Source organism: Chelonus insularis, unplaced genomic scaffold (assembly GCF_013357705.1).
Source record: "Chelonus insularis isolate UGA/USDA-ARS -01 unplaced genomic scaffold, ASM1335770v1 scaffold_277_pilon, whole genome shotgun sequence".
NCBI lineage: Eukaryota > Metazoa > Arthropoda > Insecta > Hymenoptera > Braconidae > Chelonus > Chelonus insularis.
This window is the reverse complement of record NW_023276791.1, coordinates 1,269,767-1,294,640: the sequence shown is the minus strand read 5'-3', so window position 1 is coordinate 1,294,640 and position 24,874 is coordinate 1,269,767. Positions and strand designations below refer to the sequence as shown.

The 24,874-nt window shown below is 30.3% G+C and overlaps 1 protein-coding gene across 1 annotated transcript; it reads left to right on the top strand.

The window, feature by feature from the left end:
• Positions 1–19,272: 19,272 nt before the first annotated feature.
• LOC118073325 (homeobox protein Hox-A4-like) lies at positions 19,273–24,633 on the top strand. Its single transcript, XM_035093756.1, has 2 exons — positions 19,273–20,164; positions 23,538–24,633. Exons 1-2 carry the CDS (start codon positions 19,273–19,275, stop codon positions 24,209–24,211), a joined length of 1,566 nt encoding a protein of 521 aa, XP_034949647.1. The 3' UTR covers positions 24,212–24,633.
• The last annotated feature ends 241 nt before the right edge of the window (positions 24,634–24,874 follow it).

Here is a 24,874-nt window from a genome sequence, read left to right as displayed (position 1 = left end):
TTATTATAAAATGCATTAAGTAGACTATGTAAAAAAATTGTTCAATAATAGTAGTACAGTCAATATACATTTTTTTAAAGTTTTTTTTTTATTTTAAAAGAAAATTATAAAAAAACCTTGTTATCCACAACTGTTGTAGACTATTAGCACTTCTAAAAAACATTACTTCTATAAAACTTATAAATAATAATATGTGCAGTTATATATGAGTAGTACATATTTATTTAAATAATCGAAATTGTATTTTTAAGAAATACATTTGTATCTATATCGATTTTTGAATTTTGACTGGAGACTGTTACTGAATCTACTGTTGATAATGTAGAAATTTTTTTTTTTGAATCTCAGATGCACTGATTTTATTGATTAAAAATGAACATTTTTTACTTCAAAGTTTCTAATCATTATTAAATATCGATAAAAAAAGTTTTAACATATTATTTATTATAAAATTTCAAATCAGAAAATATTTTTCATTAATATTTCTGTGACTAATAATTATGAATGATGTCTAGCGTTCAATTAATTGCTACTGTTTGAAAAATGTCTTGCATATTATTCTAACTTTCATAGTTTCATATCAATCAAAATACTGCTACAATTTGTGCCACAATCAATATCATGATTATACTACGAGTTATGAAAACAACTCTTGCATTCTTCACTGACATGAGTGTACATAAGTTTAATAGACACATATTTATATTCTCTTGTCATAAAAATAGAAATCTAAAAATAAAATAAAATTCAATTATTCACTTACTCTATGACATTATGTTATGTTCGGGTCAGTAGCAATCTAGTAAGTGCAAGAGAAAGGAGTTTATGAACTCACACAAGCATTGTAAAAAAAACTATCAATAAGATCTTAGTAAAAGCAGCAGCCTTGACTATGGAATTATTGCTAAATCACATGGTAATTGATGAATTAGTACAACGTTTTTTACATGCATATATATGTTCATAGTAGAGATTAACAATGATAAAAACGTTTGGACATTAATCTTGCATTGTTTTGATAAACAAACCAATTTCAGACCAAAAGTCCAATGAACAATGAAAAAATTGAAGGATAAATTTTAGTCAAATCTTTACAATTTCAACTATAAAATTTTATTTATAAGAATAACTTGAACAATTTAAAATTACTTCTTTATTGTATTGTTTTGAAATATCAACATTTTATTACTTGCTCCAATGTTGCTCCATTAACCATTTTTGAGCAACGTATGCAGGCTGATCAAATTTTCATTATTCATTTCATTTCAAGAATCTGTTCGAAATTTTTATTTGAAAAACTTTTCCATCAATAATTTTGTATATTCTTTGTATTTAATATGATAAAAAAAAAACTCAGTTATAACAAATCGTACACAATGCGAGATCTACGTTCACACGAGAAGAAAGAACAGGGTGGATGCGTAAACATCTTGGCGACTTCAATTCTAAATTTACATCTATAGCGTGAGGGCAAACATGAAGATTAATGATTTATATGCCAAGGAAAGTGTATATTGCCTGCTGATGGTAGCTTTACGCGAGGAATTCTACGGTAGACATCTAACGTAATATTCTGTTTTTGTCATATAATTTTTCACAGAGCAAATGCTCATACCGTTGTTTTAATCAACATTAATTCTTTATCGAGTCATCAATGTTCTTATCTCTATCAACCTTAATAACCACACATTTGATCGCTAGAAAGCAAATCAAAGTCAATCATTTGTTAAATGTATAAAAAAAAATGTTATAAGAAATGTGAGTAGAAAATTAAATAAAAATTTGTCATTAGTTATAGAACAAAAAAATCGTTTTTCATAGTCATGATAATAATAATAGAAAATGGGATGTTGAGTTCTTAGTAGTAAAAGAATTTAAGAAATTTTGCTGACGCAGTTGTATTTTTTTTTGCAAATTCTAAGACAAGAAAATTAATTTGGGCGAATGATATGTTTAGAAAAAATGACCTATCCTTTTTTTCTGACAGATATGAATAGTGATTAATTTCCCACATAATTTTTTTTTTCAACCAAAACATAAAATATCACTTTTTAATTATTTTATTTAATAAAATGAAAAAAATGTATAGTTATTTTTTTCAATCATTATCATCAACAAATTATTTATTTTCCAGCTCTTTATCTTGGAAACGAATGATCACAAATGATTATAAATATGATTTTAAATGAGGGAAAGCTTTAGAAAAAAAACACATGATCTATCAATTGAATCGATCATTTCAGATGTTTTTGTTTTGCTTGTATAAAATGCTGTGAAATCGATCCTGTATTGATCTCAAATAAGAAGGCACGCATAGATCGGTCAGAAATGACGAACTGCGTTGCCGCTGTTGTGTGGTTTGTAATATTAATGATGACTCGGCTCAACTCACTCAAATGACGTCTGTCGGACCTATCGACTTCGATGCAATTTCGTATTCCATCAGCCAGAGAACTGGGATCGTGACGTTAAATCTCTTTCATAATGTCAATCGTCTCGAGTTCATCATATTTTCAACTTATGGACTTGAACTTGATTTACCACACCTACTACACGATCGTTTCTTCATACTTTTCATGTTTCCTTCCCTCATCATGTTCGTACTTCCTCAAGAACACGTGTTTGTACAAAAAACACAGTCATTTTTTAAATTTAATTGAGAAGTTGATGGATAATTGACTTCAAAAGTATTTGTTTATTTTGAATTTTCTTATAAACTTGTAAATTCTGGGTATTATACTTATTTGTTTCTCATTACATGGATTAAATTTCATCAACAAACAGGATATATCCATCTAACTTTGGTCAATCCTAGTTCAACAGTGATGTTAGCTAGCATACTTTTCTATGGAATACATTCAAAAAACATCAACTATTGCAGAAAAGCCAAGTATTTTTTCATCACAACCAACAGGAATTTTTGGAATAATTATTTGCTATTCATCTGATTTACTTTGAGTGATGATGATCCAAGACTACCCAGGACAATTTCACTGCTCCTAATGGCAGAGTAAAACCTCCTGTGAAGCTTGTATCAAAAAGGTATCAAGATTTTGACTGACAACGAACTAAATTTTCCTGGAGTTCAACACCACAAATCATCATGAAATTGCAACAAAAATGAGAAAAACAACCATCTTGTATTATTGATCTTTTGGAAAAAAATACTTCAACCCTACATGATTGTTTCCATTGTATTAAAAAATCAATGCTAGAGAAAAACGAATTTCCCTCAGACCCTAGGCGGTCTTTGGTTCTAAGTAAAAGTATGTATAGCTTGAAATATTCAATTATACTCCTTTTTATATAGGTTATTATTGTGTGCTGCGTAGGTCAGCTTGAATAATAATGGCAGAACTCCCTTTTTCGCGTTATTCCGGCCTTCTGGATATGAACATTCGCCTCCTGCTGGAACAGTAGCTGCTAGATTTCCTATGGAAGGGATGAAAGTGCAAGGGGAGAGAGTGGAAAAAGCTGTAGAAATGCTAGCATAGAATAACCCCTCCTTTCTTTTCATTCCCTACCAATAGACGCATCTCCTTGTAACATCGCGCATCGCCGGTTCAGAAACGTAGCTCAGCATACAGCCGCGACTCTCCAAGCACTTTCCTCTTCACCCACTAGTCAAACCAAAACTCGGCATGATTAATGATCACAAGCAAGGAGCTCCGTGCTTCAAACAACAAACTTTTCCCAAGGAACGCCAAAGAATATAGGAAAAAAATATATGAGAAAGAAGGGAACTCTTTTTCTTCACATCTACCCTTCAGCCGACTAATACCTCGGGCTCCTTCATTCTATCGGCCTTTCATTTCTTTTTCCCCCCGTACAAAAGCTAGCAGCCAGCGTTTTCTTCTTTTCTGCTTATATAGTCTCTCTTGCTTTCTATGCTATCGCTGCTGTTCTTTTTTATCTTTTTTATTCTTCAGGATACTATCAGTGTATGACATTGGAACCGTCAGATTGGAGTCCATAAAAAATCGTTTCTCTGCTTTGGCTATTTCGATTTTTCCTTTTTTCATAAAATAATATCTCGGTAAAAACTTAATTGAATTTTTTTTACATTACCCTGCTGAAGTAAATACATTCATAATTGTATTGGAAGACTTTGAGATCATTTTTACTCCGTTTGGTGATTGTGGATTTCAACAAAAGTATCGACAAATTGATTGATGCAAATAGATCTCAATTTGTAAAGTCATTTCATCCAAATAATTTCAACTACATTTACAAAAATCTCTGAGTAAAAAATACTATGGTACCTTAGGTAGATCAGAAACAAATCCAGAATTCTGATCAAAAGTACTAAAGTTTTGTCCCAAACTGCGGTGCTAATTTCCACTCAATAATTTTTTCATTATAGTAATGTTACCCTGGAATAAATTTCTTCCATTTTATTTTATTGATTGGAATTTTCGTATCAAACTGTTCACTGGACAGCATTTCATTTCTTGACTATCAACTTGAAGAGGTATCTGCTAATATTCTTCCAAAAGTATCACAAATGTAACTCAATTTATTTTAGGAAAATTCTTCGGACATCCCGTTAATATAAGCATCTCATAATTTTACCGGATATACGCTATTTCCATTTATATATACCCCAACGTCCATACATAGCATACGTGAAGTAGAGAGTGTGGGCCCCAACCAACAAGATGACGTAAGCACTTGCAGAAAAGATTGCTTCGTCATTTATATATCCAAAAGGGAGATTAGCAGTGTTATGTACAGTGACGAAAATGTGATATCTCCAAAGCTACATTTATTTATCAAAATATATAAATGCATATAAAAACACAATTAAACACTTCCAATAATACATCCTATCTTCAAAGAAATGAGGTTTTTTTTGATGGTCAATATTGATTATAATTTGTATAATAGAAATATTAATTAGATTTGCCCAAAAAATGATTAGTCTTTTTCGAATTTTTTTCTCCAAAAGTCCTTGGCATATCTTGCTATCATCAACGAATCGTCGTAAACTGTTTCTTGTGTAGCATATATGTATTTATATATATATAATATAAAAGTATATACGAAGCCGACTGGCGTGTGCTATTTGATGACTAATGATGTACCTTTAGCTCTGACTAACTGAATTGAAGCGCCTCAGAATTGTATGCTGACAATCAACATAGTATTATATTTACGTGCACAGTGCGGTTTAATCTCACATGATAAATACTTTATAATATTAAATATATTATAAATAATCTAATGCTACTATACATAACAATATACAAACTGGTGAAAGGTATTTGTTACAATACACCACTGTCCCAGAATGGTATTGAAAGAGTATAATTTTATCAAAGAAAAAAAGTATCTGTTGATTGAAAAAAATTAATTTGTATGAATGAATTTCCTGATGTTATTAGTTCATATAAATAATAAATTATAAATTTTTTTTTTCATTTAATCAACCATGTTTTTCATTTCAAGTTGACGTAAAAAAAGATGTATACAAGATATTTTTAAAGATACAGAGCACTGATATGACATTTCTTATGTATAGACATTTATGAATATATGAAAAAAAAGAAGCTTTGGATATATTGCATAATTACATTAGAATAAAATAATTTATCGTAACTTTGACTTATTCACAAGTATATATAGTGAATAGATTATAATTTATAATTGTACTGTCAAAGAACATATTTTCAATCAATTATTGTTCTTTTTTACATATCTAATTACTCCAATCATAAGCTCATGTTTACATGATGACGATCAATCAATATAATTACACTCATTTTAATAAATGTACCTACTGCTGGTTTTAATGAATTATTAATAATTTTTTTAAGACTCGATAAAATAAATAATTACTTCTTTTATTTTTATTATTTATTACTAGAATAATTGACAAGTAACAAATTTTTTTGTTTTTAAATCATTTTCACTTCCGAAATATATATTTTTTTTAATTTTCACTCTTTTATTTTAGATATTATCATTTTTTTTTTTTGAAAAGCAAAAAAAAGATATTTCTTTTGTAAAAATGTCCAAGTGTGATGTAATGAATTTTTGTTGCAGAAAAGTGTATATCGGACTTTTAGCTTCGTTAGCAATTTTATCCCACCCTCAAAAATAAAAGGGAACGTAAAAAGAAAAAAGTAATAGTCATACCTGTATATATCGGTACCTTGAAGGTTTTGGTCCCACTGAATTTGATTAACGATCGTGGTCCTGTAGACATGGTGGGTGGCACATGCCTTTGTGACAGCACGGCTGCTTCAGCACTTCTCGACATTGCCACCGGCATCTCATACAGATTATTATAACTCACGAGATTGTGGCTTCTTTTACTTTTATCTATATCAACCATCTGCTAACCGGTAAATATTGTCGTATTGATTACTCATACATTCAGCACCTCTACGATTTACCAATACAATAATGGCTTGCGAACATCAGCATTTGCACCACAATTATCATCTCTTATCAGATCATTTTCTTATACTTTCTCACGCTCTACAATAACAACAAAATTTAATTTATAATTAAAAACAAAAAAAAAAACCAATTCTTTGATAATGTTTTATAAAATTTTTTTCTTGGATTGAATGTTAGAAAAAAAAATTATTTGAAAAGAATTTTAATATTAAATTATAGATACAGTTTCTCTGACGAGTCTTATCTAAACGTATATTTCAGACTTGTAATATATATGTGTCTGGCGATACATTTCGCATACATGTCTTGCAAACTGACAGCTTTCCAAGAGTCTCAGCATGTCTTGTAGAATTTTTCAGAATAAAATTTTCGTCTTGGAATTTTTTGATATGCTCTCAAGATTTGGTACCTACATAAATTTAACGTCAAAATAATAAATAATTGATCCTCAGTATCAAAATAGTTCTCAGCATAATAAGAAATATTTCATGTTACAATTATTTACTACAAAGTAATTAAACTATTTTATCTGAAATAACATTGTCATCATAATTTTTTAAAGCATACTATATTACTTTAAAAAGCATTTAAAATACTGATTATGTTTTAATTTTTTATTTAAAAAAATATTGAGTAAAAATTATCCTACACAATAAGGTAATTGAAAATATCTAGTCTCATTTCTAAAAATGATAATTTTTAATCAATATTGTTTCCAATCTTGCAACAAAACTAATTTCAGTCGCATTCAATTGCTTTTGTTACAATAATTGCGTTTCAGGTTTCAATCATTGTTTTGTGATAAATAACTTTAATTAAAAAACAATCAACTGTCAATCATCAAAAATTTTGGAGCCAACACTTGAAATAAAGCTCCATTTTTCAATCTCCAACCAAGTGTGATTTTAATCAACCAAAAGGAATATATTTTTATGAAATAATTTTCCAAAAAATTGAGGGGAGAAAATAATTGGACTAAATAGGTAAATAAATAAAAAAAAAACCACAATCATTAATTTACTCTTGGATCAATTCGATGTCAAAGACAATATGAGGTTCTGAGCTGGAGGAAACCATCGCGTATTTATGGTGAGAAAGAAATTCAGTTCAACACATGAAAGATCAGGGGAGATGAGAAAAGTGGATGAAAAGGACAAAGGTAATTCTGACGAGGGTATATGTGCTTTACATTGGCAGGCGTGGCCGCAGGGGTAGCAAAAGAGCTCAGAGGTTTCCAAAAGATCGCTGATTGGTTCATAGTTCTGCCGACGGCGGCTTCGACCTTTATTCATTTTTTCTCTCCCCCTTTTGCCCCTAAATTTCACGGAACTCAGTCAAAAATGTTACTGCATTCCACCATTTCTAATCTTAGTTTTTTATCGTAAATATATCTATCCAAAAGAACATATACCAATTCAATCTGATTCTTTACCATCTAAAAGCTCAATAATTTATTATATCAAGTCAACCAACCGACAACTTAATTAATAAAAAAATATTTACATGTATTTAAAGAGTCGTTTTATCAAAATAAGATCGAGAGTATTTTTTTTGGAGTTAATAAAGTGAAAAATATACTTGACATTACATTAGTTTTGAATTTGAATGCTCAAATATCCAAGATGATAAATGATAAGAAAAACTGACGATTAAGATTATTCGATAATATAATTGCCATCGTCGTGGCTGCAGGAAAAATCGCGATAGCTTTTACAGAAGATGTAATGTTGCTGAGGATGGAAGCGACAGAGAGGGTGACTGGCACCATTGCCAGATTCTCTGATGGGTGATTGATTCACGTTGAATGATTAAAGAATGTTAAAGGCAGGAGACGAGCAGACAGGATGTGGTTGCCCGTGGAATAATAGCGTTCGATAGATTCATCAAAGTTTGTGAAAAAACTTTTAGCGCTTTTACCTAACTTGATAGTGAATAAAGTATAGATGAATTATCGATGTTAAACCTCATCCTCTGATGCAACTTTAATATATAAAAATTTACTTAGACTTTTTATTTTCAGTCTATTATGAGTTGCACTGAGAAGTGTAGCAATGTCATGAGTATATATTTTTTTATTAAATTCCATAAAAAATTTTTTGATTAATTGTTATAGTTTGCTTATTCAATGTCATAAAATTTTATAAATGTAAACAATTTTTAAATTTTATCAGATCATTTGTTGAAACCAGGAAATTTGTTGATTTAAAGGTCATATTATTTATTAAAAAATCATTGGTAAAAAATGATTGGTCAATATGTTACATATGTTTATGAGAACCTTGAAATAGAAATAATAAGTAATTTTTTAAACGATTGACAAAAAGTTATTGGTCGGACATGATTGAATAACAATGCAATGCAATACCTATAGATATTGAAAAATATTGCAATCCTATTATTTTTCGAATTTTTTGTTAAAGAAACATGGATCATACCTATCTAATCAGTTGCTCACTCATGTTCTTTTTATTCAGCAACATATTGAACTATAATCGAGGTTTACAACTAACGTGACATAACAAAAATATTAAGAACATTACAATCGATAAGTTTTTTTTTTAATGTAAAAATTGAATTAGTTTAAAAGTTTTTAATCGTATTAGACATTATTTTAATAAAACTATTTCTTGTCGGTTTTTTAGATACTATTTTTATTTTCAGGTTGACTATTATTCTGGATATTTAGTTCAATATGGACTTTGAGTTGATGATGATGCAGAATGTTTTAATGGAAATTTTTAACCAATGAACTCTCTTGGACATCAATTTCAAGTTCAAGTGAAATATCTTCAAGTGAGTTATCAAAATTCATGTGAAGCTCTTATTGGATGTCCTGAGGCTGGTTCTAATCTTGGCTACCAAATGGAGTTCCAGTCGAAAGCAATACAGGATGTTCTGGATGTTCACCGATGGATTGATGATACTAAAAGTAAATATTTTAAAACTTATACAGTTAAATAAAATAATGAAGTAGAAAGGTAATTGAAAATTTTTTATAGTGTTGAATAAATTACTTGAAAATAAAAATAATTGATTGTTATTCATAGTGCAGCAATAGATTATTATGAGAAATAAGTTTGTCTCACTTATTGGAAAATTGTTTGAAAAATGGTTGGATATAATTCATAGATAATTTAAATTCAATTATATTTCATTGACTTTAGTCTTCAAAAGATACCTACACCTACTATTTAGTAATAATCTAGAATATTAAACTCCAAAAAAGACTAATGGGAAAAATTTCTAATTATACATTTTCTGTCCAAAGCATATAATTTAGGAAGTGATGATCGATGAATTTTATTGGAAAAGACTTCCTCTTATTGCTTAATCCACTACTAAAGAAAAAAATTGTTTTTTAAAAAAAAGTTTCTACCACCAAAAATATTTACTCTTCAATATTTAACTGAAAATATACTTAAAAGTACAATGACTCATCAAAAGATTCTTCAACAGCAAAAATAGGCAAAATTGGATGTTCATGGTTGAAAAAGATGAAGAAAAGATAGGATTTTACCATATTTTTCTGCAAGTGAAAGGGTTGCTGTGTGCATATTCTCAGGGATCAGCATCCGATCTTGCATATAGATTTGGAAAGTTGAAAAATTTTCAGCTTGTAAATAGTAAAAATGCAAATCAAGCGGAACCAGTCTCCTTTGTAGTAGCATTGCAGGATACCATGGTAAATAATAGCAGTAGCCTAGTAGCTAACATTTGGCAAAGGGTTAGACGTTGGCCTGTAGTAGCCAAAGGGTTACCTTTGACGTTGCTACCACTAAAAATTGCTATTGCTGGCTGGGACACGCCTGATTGATTGTCATGCGAATCGAATTTCTCTCTCGGTGGCAATAGTCAAGAATTCTTACAAGAGATACAGGATGTAGGAAGTAGTTAAAGTAATTGAATTCTTTTCATTTTGCTGAAAACTTTATCTAAAAAAGTGTGCATTACTCTGATGAAAATACTTCCAAGTTTTCTTTTTCATTGTTTCATCTTGACTTTTACAGTTTTAATGAAAAATTGTTGCTACTTATTTCATCAATACCTAAATAAATAAAAATCTTAAAAATTCAATTGAAAAAAAATTGCATTAAAAGTTGAAGTTCCTTATTCTGAAATGAATGATAAACTCTAGAAAGTTTTATGTAAGGGGATTACACTTAATTTCTATAGAAGTAAGGATTATAATTCTAACAGGATGCAAAGAAGCAGAAATAAAAGGACTTCAATTTTCACTTAATAAATTTACTTATGTAATATTTATTTATTATATAAATATTTTCTTAGATTTATTTTCTCAAAATTAATTTCAAGTTAATTATCAATTTATCATGTAACTGTATAATAGATTATTTATTCTCTTTCAAACATTACATAACTACACAACTCTGCAAATATTTTTCAACTCAGACACATGGAAAAAATTACTTCACATAGAAGTCTAAACAGCTTTACCTCAAAGATTTCTGTGAGGGAAAATTAAAATAAAGAATTTATTACATCTACCAGACATTGCAAGGGAAAAATAAACAGTTTACCAGAAAATCAAGATGTTTGAGAAATAGTTGCACACACGTGCTATAAGACAGCTTGGTATATTGGTGAAAATCCCTAGGCGCCAACTAACAGTTACTCCATCTCCTCATGGGCTGTGAGAATTGCATTTTAATATTTTCATGGTACTTGTGGAGCTAAGACGTCAAATTAACAATAAATACTAAAATTTGCGGCTCTGACTCTTTAATCCTTAGTCAAAAATAAGTCCCTGATGAGTTGTAAAATGTCAGAATTACAGCTACGCCTCCAGCTTGTCTTTTTGTATTTTTCTGCTTCGTTTCTCTCTTGAGGTTTGACTCTTGGGTACCGCAGCTTGTAGAGAGGATATGGTAAATTTAGTTATGTTTCGAATTATTTCAATACTTTAACTAGCATGACTTCATCCTCTTTTCTTTTATTTACCCAGAAAGGCAGAAAATAGAATAAAAGAATAAATAAACATTAGATTATTTTTTTTATCGTGAAATATTCTTGATTTTGATGTCGGAAGAGTCTGATGATTCAATAAAAGCATGTTAATGAGTACTTTAATCAGATGTGTGTTGTTGAAGATGGTATTGAGGTCTTGGATATGAAGAAAAAATTTTAAACTGGACTGTAATTCAAATGTCTTGGAACTTAATTCAGAACCATTAGGATGAAGCAAATCAGACGCAATTTTTTCCGTAGCCGAGCTTGAAACCGACTTCGTGAAAAATGAATTCTCTTGTCTTGAAAGTGAGACCCGAAATGACCTGAAAAAATATCGACAATACGAATCCATTAATCTTGATACATGTTGCCGCATGTCAAAAAGCTTGAAACCTGGCTCTACAGAAAAGTTCAACTATCCCTTCGTACTTAAATCCATAGCGCTGTCAACTATAACTTGAATGAAAGGGCTTTGTTCGAATTTTACCAAAGATGATAACCATCCAGTTGTCTACTATCCAAAACTGACTAGAGCCAAGAACGGTTTTTTGGGCATAAAAATTTCACGTAATAGATACAAAAGTTGATATTTCGACATGAAAAATGAATATTTAAAAGTTTGATACATGTTTGAATATCTCCTATCCAGCAATGAATAAATACATAGTCTAATCTTTTTCAACAATTGTTATTATTTTTCAAGAATTTTTATAATAGTCCAGTTGTTGACTTTTGTGCTAAGTATCATATATCTTCTGAAGAATAACTTTTTTATCATCAAGTCTAACTGTTTCTTCATCATTGAATGGTACAACATCCTCCAATGATCTCCACCAGCAAGTAGTAATTAAAAAGCTAAGACTTTTTGTACATAAATAAAATATTCATCTGTTAAATCAAAAAATAATTTTTTATTTTCATTCTTTCCTTTTTTTAAGAAGCTTAAAAAAGTGTTCAAACTTTCAATACAGGAATGATCAAATTCCTATTCTACAGATTCAATAGCCATCAGTCATGGCAATAATTATATGTTCAGGCATGCACAGCTCCAACTATTAAGCAAGAAGAGTATTTTTTCACTGTCAAAGGACCATTTCCAAAACAATTAGCCCGCTGAAAATTGAAAAGTAGGTCAGCTATTATCAGCAGGGGTTGAAACCCTTAAACGAACTCGACTGCATTTTACAGTTTTCAAAGCGTCAGATGTTGATTTGTAGGACTGAGAGGGTTTAGACGGTAATTACCGTCTAGGTCATGGAACGAAATACGACCTTCACCTTGTTACTTATATTATTTGCATATTTGTCTGAAAATTTTCTTGCTAGACTTTATCAATAACTTGTAACATCTACAAAAAAGTGTGTCACTAGCGTTACGCCCTGAGAGCGATAATATAGTCATATGTCTATTTTCTGTGTAGCTTGATGGACCATTAGAACTCAGTTATCCGAATCACTTGATGTAAGAGTTTGAAAAGTATTTTAGAAAACACATGCGTACAAGGAATGTGAAACTGACACTGAGAAAAAAAAAGTTCTAGTGATGAATAAAAATTAGAAGTATTTTTTTCTTTTTTTTCTAGTTGAATAACATTGCAAAATAAAACTATCTTTAGAGTTATGTTTAAATTATTTACCTATTAAATGCAAATTGATTTAAAGCAAAAGAAATTATTTGCCTTATTCAATCCTTTACCTGATCATAATAGGATTGCTGGGTCAACAATCTCTGTGAATGAAGAAGGTAATATAAATAATTGTCACAAGAATTAATGAAAGACTGAGCAATAGAGAGAGGGAAAAATGAATGTGCGATTCGACAAAGACCAAAGATTAACATAAGCTGGTGTCATTCAACCTAACAATGCTTGTCTATTTAATAAAAAATTTGGGAGACTGATTTTATCCACAACTAAATGTCAAAGTTTTTAATCTCATTCTCACACTAAAAAAATTTATTTTCATCAAAAAAGGCTTTTTTATATAAAATATTAAACAAGAACTATAAATCTAGTAGATTAGAGTTTAATTTTAAAAATATTCCCAAGATAAAATTTACTTAATTTAAATTACATACATTTTTTATTTATCACATGTCTTTAAAATTTCATTAGCAAGATCTCTAGACCAGTTTAAAGTACTTTTTACTCCCTTTTAAGTAGGTTTATTCTATGCTTCGATATCCACGTGATTCAAAGACTATTAATCGTTCACTGTTGAGGAACAAGATGACGAAGCACTTCCCTCGTTAGTTAGTCTGTTTTTTTCTTATTAGCTAACGTCTTTATGAAAAAAATCTAAAAAAAGATATAGACTGAAAAAAAGCAAGAACGCATTTGCGTCCCCCAGTTGTCAGAAAAATAGTAAGTGACACTATTACAAAAACTGCGTATATATAGCACTCAGAGATTTGAGTAACATCTTACCACCATGATGCCAAAGACATCATCACCAACCTTGCAATCCAACAATTGAACCACTGAATATATTCTACATCTTCACAACAACCATCAACAATTTTGTCATGCCTTCACAATAACGAAAAATTCATTTGTTATTAATTTTATTAAATAAAGTATTATTATTTTAATATAAAAGATTAATCAATTTATTCTACTTACCCCAGTGGTGATGAAAAAGTCATTAGAGATGTAATGATAAAATAATGAATTAAAAAGTTGCTAACAGATTTTTAACCAAGTCTTTGAAATCAGTTTGAAATTCTGACTAAGATGAGGTACGTCCTTCTGAATGTTTCTTTCAATGCGTTTTGGCGGCATCAAGAAAGAGCACACTGAAAGCGTCCCTAGAGATCCCAATTCGTGCTCCCTATCGGCGTCGGTCGCACTACGTGATCTTGTGACTCAGCACCAGTGTGAATTCTCTGGAGACTCATCTTCTTCATCAGGCGGCTTTTTTCGAGTTTGCAACGTATTTCTCCAACTGCAAACACATTTCGAATACTCTTAAGTCTATTCTATCATATAATCTGTATAATAGTACCATGTAGGATACATACCATAAAAAGACATGCATGAAATGGGAATCTAAATGATTGTTATTGGAAAAATATATCTATTACTGTTTAGGGAAATGGAAATTTAAGTTTTTTTTTTTCAAATTGCTGTCAAAATATTGAGATGTTATCTGTAGCAAGAAAAGGATATACTGATCGATCAGTCTTGAAGATGACAAAATATGAAAATACAGTGGCATTAAAATGGAGTTATTAAATAAAAATGTGAATAGAGGTATTGATGTGTCTAATGACATATTTTGACTTAATAATTTTTAAATGATGAATTTTATAAGATTTTTCAGAATCATCTTTTCTGGATGAGATTATTAATATATAATGATTCTGCAGTAATTCCAAGTGATCTTGGGTAACTATTATATTTGATAGTTGAATGAAAAAATAGATAATTAATCATAACCAATGGTTTATACAATATTTTTATGTCTTCATTATTGAATTAATTTTGACACTTTATTTTAAGTGAAATCTAAACCCTTTAAGTAGATAATTTTTTTTTACATGATATGCAATGATCTTTACAATTTAAATTTCTTTTAATCTTAAAATTTCATTTATTTAATAAGAAAAAATGCTTCTATAAACCAAGTTGGATAATTTTTATACAAATATTTGTTCAACATGGTTGTAAATATTTTAGTCACATCTATAAGCTGAGCTTGAAATAGGACAACAATATTTGAATACACTCCAAAAATTTTCCACCATTTTTTATCTCATTTCCACATTTTCATGTAAATGCATAAAAGCTTGAATATAATAATTGAATTTACATTATTCTCTGCGCATGTTTTTTATTTACTCCAAATGTAAGATCTTACATCCACCATGATAAGAACCAAGGAAAATAAATAAACCAACAACCTAGAAAACAAAATCATAGAAAACGAGGAGAGATGTGGAGATATAGAGTGGAGATGTATTTGTGTATGAGAAATGAAAAGAGGGAGGGATCACTCAGAGAACGTAAGAGAAATATATAGGGGTTTCTCTGAGCTGCAGAGAGGGTGGTAGTAGGAGTAAAAGGGGGTGTCATGCCAAGAGACCTGGAGGAGTGATTGATTGTGTTTTACCGGAAGAGAAAAGGAGCGAAGTACGGGAGCTGAAGCAAAAACAAGGGGTAGGGGTGGCGACTATCGTATAACCGTGCATTCTGAAAAGAGATGGAGAAAAAGGAAAAACGTTTCCAGCACACAATAATGATAGAAAAGAAGAGGTCGCACTCCAAACGAGAAGACAACACCCCGGTTGTCTCCCTTGAATTTCTGCCCCTGTTTCATCTTTTTCATCGATAGTCTATTTCTTTCTTGATCCAGTGTTTGTATCACCCTCTGTGTCTTCTCACAGACACCCCCGCCTCATTGTTTGAGTTTTCCGCAATAGCCGTCAACAATCTCCAAACTCTTACTGATTCTACTCGAAAGCCATCTCTTCTTATAAGGACTAACGTGAGAGCTGGACTAGTTGGAAGAGAGAAATAAAAGCAACGTGACAGCAATGAAAAAGTCTGGATGATGACAAAAAAGATGTAGCACAATGTTATATATATATACTCTCATGCAGTGCTATTTTGTTGAATTATTTCATGGTTCTACTTCCACAAAGAACTTATTTCTTTGGCTTGTGAATATTCAACATTCACAAATTATTAATGCTTTTTTGAAGTTGGAAGAGGATACTTTCAAATTTGTTATTGATTAATTTTCACATGTGATTATTGTGTATTTTTCGGGAAATTTGTAAAAATCAATATGTTGTCTTCTGTTCTTCATTCTGTACGTTTTCTGTGGACGAAAACAATTTATATGAATTATTTACGGTTGCCTTGACCTTTTCCTCGGTTTAACTACTGCATTTATTGTAAACGATAGGGTTTTCACCAGACTTTCAGCTGATGATGGTGGAAACCTTCATATGTCGTCTACAAGCCGTACAGAATTTACTGCATCATATGTTTAACCCGTTTAAACGTTTGAAGAATTATTAAATGTGTTTTAAATGTGATACATATTGTTAGGAGAGTTAGACATAATTAATAAAATTATTGGTCATTGAATTATTGGAAATCATTGAGTATATGTAGCAGCTGAAAAAGTAACACTAGAACAAAGAAGACATCTTATGCACCAAGAAAAATATCCTGGAAGGTATGGTATAATTATGTACATCCTGTTTTACATCATTTATTTAACTTTGGTATCATTAATATTAGAAATGTAGGTCTATAACTGAACTGGAAATGTCTTATTTTTGAGTATGGTTATTTGCTGCTCTATGTGGTAGGTATCATTTATTTTCTTATGAAATAATCTTCAGCTGATGGAAGTGTGATGAAGAAAAAAAAAACCTAATTTGAGGATAAAAAAATAAATTTCAGGTTGATAGTAGGAACAAAGAAGTAAATTTGAATGACTAAATATTCGGAAAAAGTTGAACACATCTTCCATGAATATTTGGATCAATAAAAATAATTTTAATAAAGATAGCTCAGCTAACTAATCTCATTTTATTGATTTCAATTCACCATCATTGCTCTCAACCTGACTGAAACTTATTTTTCTCTAAAGAAAAAAATTTATTAAAGTTCCCAGCAATAAGACAATCATGCTGATATTTAGTATTATTAAGAACATTAAATTTCTTCAAGTCGGATAAAAAATAACCAGTGGAAGATGATAAAAACAGCTACGTAAATCTTGGAGAAATATGAGAAAATAATAGACATCCTGGCAAGACTTGTGTAAAATTTTAAAAAGCTTCAAGAAAATAATAAACCTGGTCCTTGGAGATGTTTGATACTTCAAAATAGATCTAATTGTTCTTCTCACTTCAAAATTTATCCAAAATAATTTCTGTTACATTCGCATTCATTTTTTATTGCAGTATGTAGGAGATCCACTTCAAAAGTAAATTCATAAAATTTTGATCAGTTTTGGAGTTTCTTTGGAAATTCACAAATCAAGACTCATCCAACCATCTGGACTGTAGTTGCTGTCAGAGAATTACATTATTATATCTGATATAAAAGCTATAAAGAAAATTTGAGTTTATTCAGCTGAAACAAAATCGATAGGTTTAAATTTAGTTATTGTATATATAGCAGTTGCATTTAAATGTATATAACATAGAAAGATTGTATTACTATATATCCCTCGACACAGCGCAATGACTTGTATATATTTCCATAATGACTTTGCATTTTATAGAGCTCGTTCTCCCCTCATACATGAACGCTAGCAGTTGACGTACTTGGCCGAGTTCGACTGGATGTTTTCTAGATTGCGGTTATAACGTTATAGGTTATGACGGTCAAGGCAGTAATCATACATGACTACTATTGCTACTTTCAACAAATAAATATCTTAGATTGGACGATCAGAATAGCATTTTCAAATGTTGCATTAATGATGTAATAAATAACTGCAACTGCAATAACTCAATTAAATAAATTACTCTTGCAATCAATCAAAGGACACATACCTCAAAACTACATTCTAATAATCATTGCTTATGTAATATGACAGGATGTAAATTCTTTTAAATCTCAAAAATGTGAAAATTTTTTGAATCATTCATACTCTTTTATGTTGTCTTTTCTTCGACAATAAACTTCAGCCTAATAATTAACATCCTACTATTTTTTTCAATCGGAAATAATTAAATAATTAAGATCTCAAAAAATGAGAAATTTCAGGTATTGATTAAATTATTAGCATTATTGATGATTTGAAAAAAAAGAGAAAGAAAATGAAACAAAAAAATATTTGTTTATTAGAAATAGTTTATTGTTAAAGAAAAGCGTAGAAATGACTTGAAGAGAGCATAGTAATACCGCCAGCACATATTGGTCCAGAGTTCTCAGAGAACAGGGGTTGGCTTTCCATTTTCTAGAGGGTGGGGAATAGATTCTAGAGAGGGGAGAATTCTCGATACATGCGGGCAAGGAGACTCATTGTAAACGCTACCGCCTGAGCTTGCTGGAAGGGAGAGTGGTAGCAAGACAGGGCTGTCAGACGAGTTCGAGTTCAGAATTGTGTGAGTTCACCTAAACGAATTCACAGTTCTTAGTTTCCTTGCTTATCTCACACTTTACTCCGTTAATTAAATAAAAATACATGAGTGCGGTGTAGTTGGTAACACAGTTGCTAATTAATTAGCTAGTAATTGAATGGAATGTCAGTGAAATAATTTATTTAATTTATAATTATATATTTAAAAAAAACGTTCCTTGAACTGTGAAACAATTAAATCCATTTTGGAGTAAATTTAAAAAATAATAAAATTATTTGTGTTAATGAAATAGTCTTACTTACGTTCAATAAGTGTATGTTGCAATTGAAACACAAGCATACAAAGAAGTTATTGCACCTGCCGCAACAGTCCTGAGGCGCCACTCACGTGTTGCATGTGTGCCGGTTATCCATCATGGTTGCAGACGTAGCATTATTCTGATTGGTCCAAGTTGGTCACGTGGTATGGTAATTGGTGTACAGTGGGCGGGAACCGCCAGACTTCATGTGGCGTTCGCTACATGTAGGAAGTTGCGGGGCTTACGGTGTGGAAGATCGCAAACTCACCGATGACGAGCTAGCAAAGTGAGTGGATATACAGTTTATATATGACTATAGTGATTTTTAGTTTTATTATTGACACTACTGTATATTCAAATTAAAGATTGGATATTTTTCCAAGTTACAAATCATGTTCTGTTAGTGATATAATGACTTATTGTGCAGTGATTATGTGTTTAAATATATCATAAACTTGTGTTTGAATTAGAGTTTGACATTTAGGAGGATTTTAAATCCACAAACAAGTGTAGAATTATTGGTGAATAAGTAAATCAAGTGACAGGCTGGAGAGATGAGTTCTTTCTTGATGAATCCGTCCACTAACGGTGGATATCACCAGCAACATCAACAAGCATCAGTACATCACATATCTGGATCGTCAGTGATGGTTGATCCAAAATTTCCACCGAATGATGAATACAACCAAAGTAATTACATTTCATCGCCTGGAGGTGATTTTTTTGGAGGGAGTCACCATCTGAATCATTCCCAATCGCATCAGCTGCAGTATGGCTATCACCAACACCATCATCAAGCTGTATCCACGCCTTATGGAACTACATCTGCTGTTCCATTGAATGGTGGATATCCAGGCTACGGTGGCTATTATAGTCCACATCATCCTCATCATCAAGTTCATGCTGTACATCATGCCAATCTTCATCCTCATCATCATGCTATTGGTACTCTAGCAATGCCACCAGAAGCACAGCAACCGCCGCTTACTTGTTCAACTTCAATGCAAAATCAACAGCAGCAACAACAGCAACCCCAACAACCTCCACCTTTGTCATCCACTGTTTTAGGATCTACAGCTTTATCACCTTCGATATTGCCTAGTCACGTACAACCTCCTGACGCTCAACAGCATCTGCATCAGTCACAGTCTCAACAATCGCAACAGCAACAACAGCATGAAAGTAATGCATGTAGTCCTCCTCAATCTGGTTCCCTCCAGCGAGATACTTCACCGGATTTGCAATCGACCAGTCAACACCAGGGACATATACAGAACTCTCAACAACAGCAACATTTTGTTGATGATCTCTCTGATCAAGATGATATGGATGATGATCCTATAACTGATGGATCACCCGGCATGATGGAAGATGATGATGATGATGATAAAAATAAAGACCGAGTGGTTTACCCTTGGATGAAAAAAGTACACGTTGCTGGCGTTGGTAAGTTTAAATGCAACTCAACACTATAATTATCTATTAATTATTTTTATTTCTAAGTATATTACTCCGATGACATGCTTCTGTAGTCATTGATTATATAGCCTGCAATTATTCGTTGAAATTATTTCATATCTTTCATCTACATGTGCACTGTTATTTAAGGGAAGAACTTACATGTAAAACAAAAATTATGCACTCTAGCATCCGTTAACAGAACACGTTATTATACTTTTTTATGTAATATTAATCAATATACTAACAAGAACGATAACAGAAAATAATTTAATTAAAATTGTTTTTATTTTAAAAATATTATCCTACAAAAAGATTCAGATATAAGAAAGAAAGGATTCCTTCATGTTGCATTCCTTGTTACTGAAAAACATTTCATCATAAATGTTTTATCAAAAGGAAAAAATTTTACATTTTTATCAATATCTAATATTCATAAAATTAATTATTTTATAATATTAGTTTTTCATAATAGCATTTGAATGCATGTCAGTGAAAAGAGAGAAGAATATTCAGCTTTCCCATGATGATTTACTATGTGGAACAAATCTGACCACTTTGCTGGAAGATTAAGTGGCAAAAACAAGTTTTATTTTACTTAAACACTTTACCGTCACTTTTCATCATCACACTTGAATGTTGGCGTTCACATCAAGCCCATTATTGAAAAATCATTGGGAACAGTTATGTTGAATTGTGAGATTTATGTGAAGTCGTTTGTTATTTCCATGGTGCACCGTCGTTAGACTCCCTAAGCGACGGTAAACATATAAGCCTCAATTTATTGTTACACACCTTCTTCTCACCTGTATCTTTGAAAACTATTATTCAAGATGATACTCTTAATAGAATATGTACCGCTAATATTTCATGGTTAATAATTGGACTACTTATAGATCATTCAATCTCCAAATACGTACTTAGATTTACAAAGCAAATACATTCGTTTTTTTCCCCTCAATTATTATATATACAAACCACGAATATTTTTCTTCAAGTGATCAATCAATAAAATAACCAATTTTTTATGGAATATATGTTCTTCAATGATCAATGTTCAAACAAATCATTGAAAATAATCATTTTTTATTTATCAGTAACATTAATTTTTTTTTAAGTTAGAATTTTTTATGGAACTCATTAAAATCAACGATCAAAAGTCACATTATTATCATTCATTGATAAAATTCTTCTTTTAATAAGTACTTGCATTATTTATCAATTTTTATTGCATAAATTTTTTATTAAACAATCCCTTAAAAATAAAAATATAAGCCATTTTTTGTTAGATTTATTTATCTAATACACTTCAATCTATATTTATGATTAATCTGAATGAATTAGCTACTCTTAGGTGGTGAAAAAAATTTTTAATTCATGTTACTTCATTGTTGTGTCACAAAAAGCAGTTTTTATTAATGTCTAGATTAATTACACTGGTGTGGATAAATATTTGGATCAGCTTAATATTTTCTCTTTGGTCGAATAATTTCAGTAATTAATAACGTTCAATCAAGCAGAAATTTACTGCACAGTAGCAAAGCTAATTAGAAAATTTATGGCTAGTTTTCTTGGACCCCATGTTATCCAGATACTCAGTCTTGGTATTGGTATGCATGGTCAGCTACGATCCGACGGTTTCTTGATCCAATCATTCTACCGATATTGAAAAATGTAGTAGTAGAGAAGCCAAGTTTGAGTAGTATACTGCCTTATACCTGCTAAGAATTTTCAATCCATGTCCCCAAAGTTTGATAAAACTCATGTAGTTGACACAAACGTGAAATTCTTTGGTTTTTTTATAGGTCAGAAATTTATCAGAATTTATAATGAATGCAGAAATAAAAAGTTCCTTTCAAAATCTTTATGACACTAATGAATAAAATACATTTTTATTAGAAACAATTATCAATGATAATCAAAAGTGTTTCTTACTGTTTCGATTAATAATAAAAAATAATGTCAAAGTTTACTTGATATTGTCATGTATTTATCCATAAAAATTGAAAAGTTGGATACTCTTTCATTATCATATTTTGTTTATCAGTTACACGGAAAAGAAACAAAAATGAAACCGTGCTTATCGATAATTAATGCTAATTAAACCAGCTTGATGAATTGATGACCAGTTCTAGACTATTTACTGAAAAATTTTTGGTTTTTAAAATAAGACAGTTGGTTAAATAGTTGCATGTTAATTTTCATACGATCCACTATTGTTTTTAAATATTTCTAAACTTTTCTGTTTATCAAAAAGAAATATATTAAATACACGGAGAAAAATAGTAAGGCTCGTAATGTTTTTCTTAGCGAGTAAAAATAATAATGTTGAATTTATTTCTAATATTATAAATTGTAATCGCCTTTAAAAGATCATTGATTTTATTGTAAATTTATAAAACTTTTTCAAACAACAAAAAATTTTTTGGAGTTCATTACTTCAGTGGATTAAAATTAAACTTTATACTAAAAAAATTTGTTTTGTCTTATATTTAGTTCTAAGAGTTTATTATTGGCGTATAGATCTCTGAACATTGGAAAGTGAACATTACTAGCCGTAAAGTAAAAGTTGTGTGCCGATAAATTAATTCGATCATTGCTCTTTCTTTTCTTATTTCAATATTTTTGTTTACCAAAGAGGTGTAAGAATAAGTGAGTCGGTTGAAGCGTAGGTTTAGGTCATAAGCGTGTAAAGCGGTTGTAGGTTTCAATCTCCGAGTAGTAAAAACTTGAATTAAAATTCATAAAATGGTCATGAAACGAATGCAATTCTAAGTAAATGAACTAATACAGATCATTGAAAATGATTTTTTTCAAACTGTTGTAACAATTTTTTTTAATCATAATATCATAGCCGCAATACATGATTTGTATACTGGTAGTTCTATGTATTTATATTATGCTAAAAAGTTTTATATATTATTTAAATAAATGAAACATTATTATAGTATCATTATTATCTTAGCGCTAATGACTGTAACAATAAAAAATTGAGAAATATATTAATGTATAACTTCCAATTGACTTAAATTGAAATTGACTAGAAGTGTAATGGAATTCATACTTTACAATAAAGTTGGTTGAAAAAAATTTTTTTGCTAGAGAAGTAAAGTAAATTTGATTGTACAAGCCAACCACCCCTATTTTTACTCGCTTGTCTGATTGTTACGAGAAATATGGTCATTTTTCCTTTACTTTCATCTCCATGTATCAATTTATACATTACTTCAATACATTAAGAGAAAATCAATCACTCAGTATGCTTTTAAAACTGCTCCAAAATGAAGTATTATAAAAATTATAAAAATATTACTGATAATGATTTTAATAAATATTAAATATTTGTTATTTATGATTGCAGCAAACGGTACCTTTCAACCAGGGGCAGAACCAAAAAGACAAAGGACAGCATATACCAGGCATCAAATTTTGGAGCTCGAGAAAGAATTCCACTTCAATCGGTATCTGACGAGACGTCGAAGAATCGAGATAGCTCACTTGCTAGTTCTCACAGAACGACAAATAAAAATATGGTTTCAAAATAGACGAATGAAGTGGAAAAAAGATAACAAATTGCCAAACACAAAAAATGTCAGACGAAAAAATACCAATGGCCAATTGCAGTCAGTAAAGTCTTCAAAAAATGGTGGAAATCGATCGAAAAGTGGAGGATGTAATGTAAACAACATTAATCGAAAACTTAACAACAATTCACCTTCGAGTGGAATGGAAAGTAGTCTGGACGGAAGTGTTAGTCTAGACATAAGTGATGTTCATGGAGTCAACACTAGTCTTCCTCATCCACATCCATCTCATTCGAGTTTTCAAGGACATTCCCATTCATTGACTCATCTACAGGCACAATTGAGTCACCATATGAGTGGAATGTTAGAAAACAATAGTTCAACAATGTCAAATCTAAATATCAATTCAGATAGTATTAGTCCGTTAGCTCCAGCAACCAATAGTCCTCCTGGATTATCAACTTCAGTTCCACCTTCAATTAAATCAGACTACGGTCTCACACCTCTGTAACACCAAAAAGTAAGACTGTATTAATTCAATTAAACGCATAATACTTATGAATGTTCAATAACACCTTAGAATAAATACTCTATCAGTATAAATATTATGCCTAAGTATTCAATATCTCACAATACATCAGACTATTGATGGTATTACGATATTGGCAAGATAAAAAATCCTTTTAATTCAATTGAACAGTAGGGACTTTGAAAATGTCTAATCTATAAATTTTCTACTAAGACTTTTTTTTATCTATTTTTAATTATAATTTATAATTAAAAATTACCGTACAAAGTCTTCATGTTTTTTGATCTGATCCATGATATGTGGGAGGATATAAATGATTGGAATTGAGTTTCTTTCGATTCTAGAGATCTTTGGAATAAATACAGATTTTTATGAATAAAAAGTCTTTGAAGATTATTTATTTAATCAAGTACAAAAATTAACTTTTTGAATTTTATTATGTTGATTTTAAAAAAGAACAAATAAAAATTTTGAAATTTTAAAGAATAAATATTACAATTTATGATATAATTAAACCCTAAGAAAAGAAATTTGGTAAAACAGGGGAAATAATTCAAAGTGATGGTTCACATCTTCCACAGCTGTGGTTAAAAATTTTTTGTTATATGTTGAAGTAATTTTTTTGATGTTCAAAAAATAAAGACG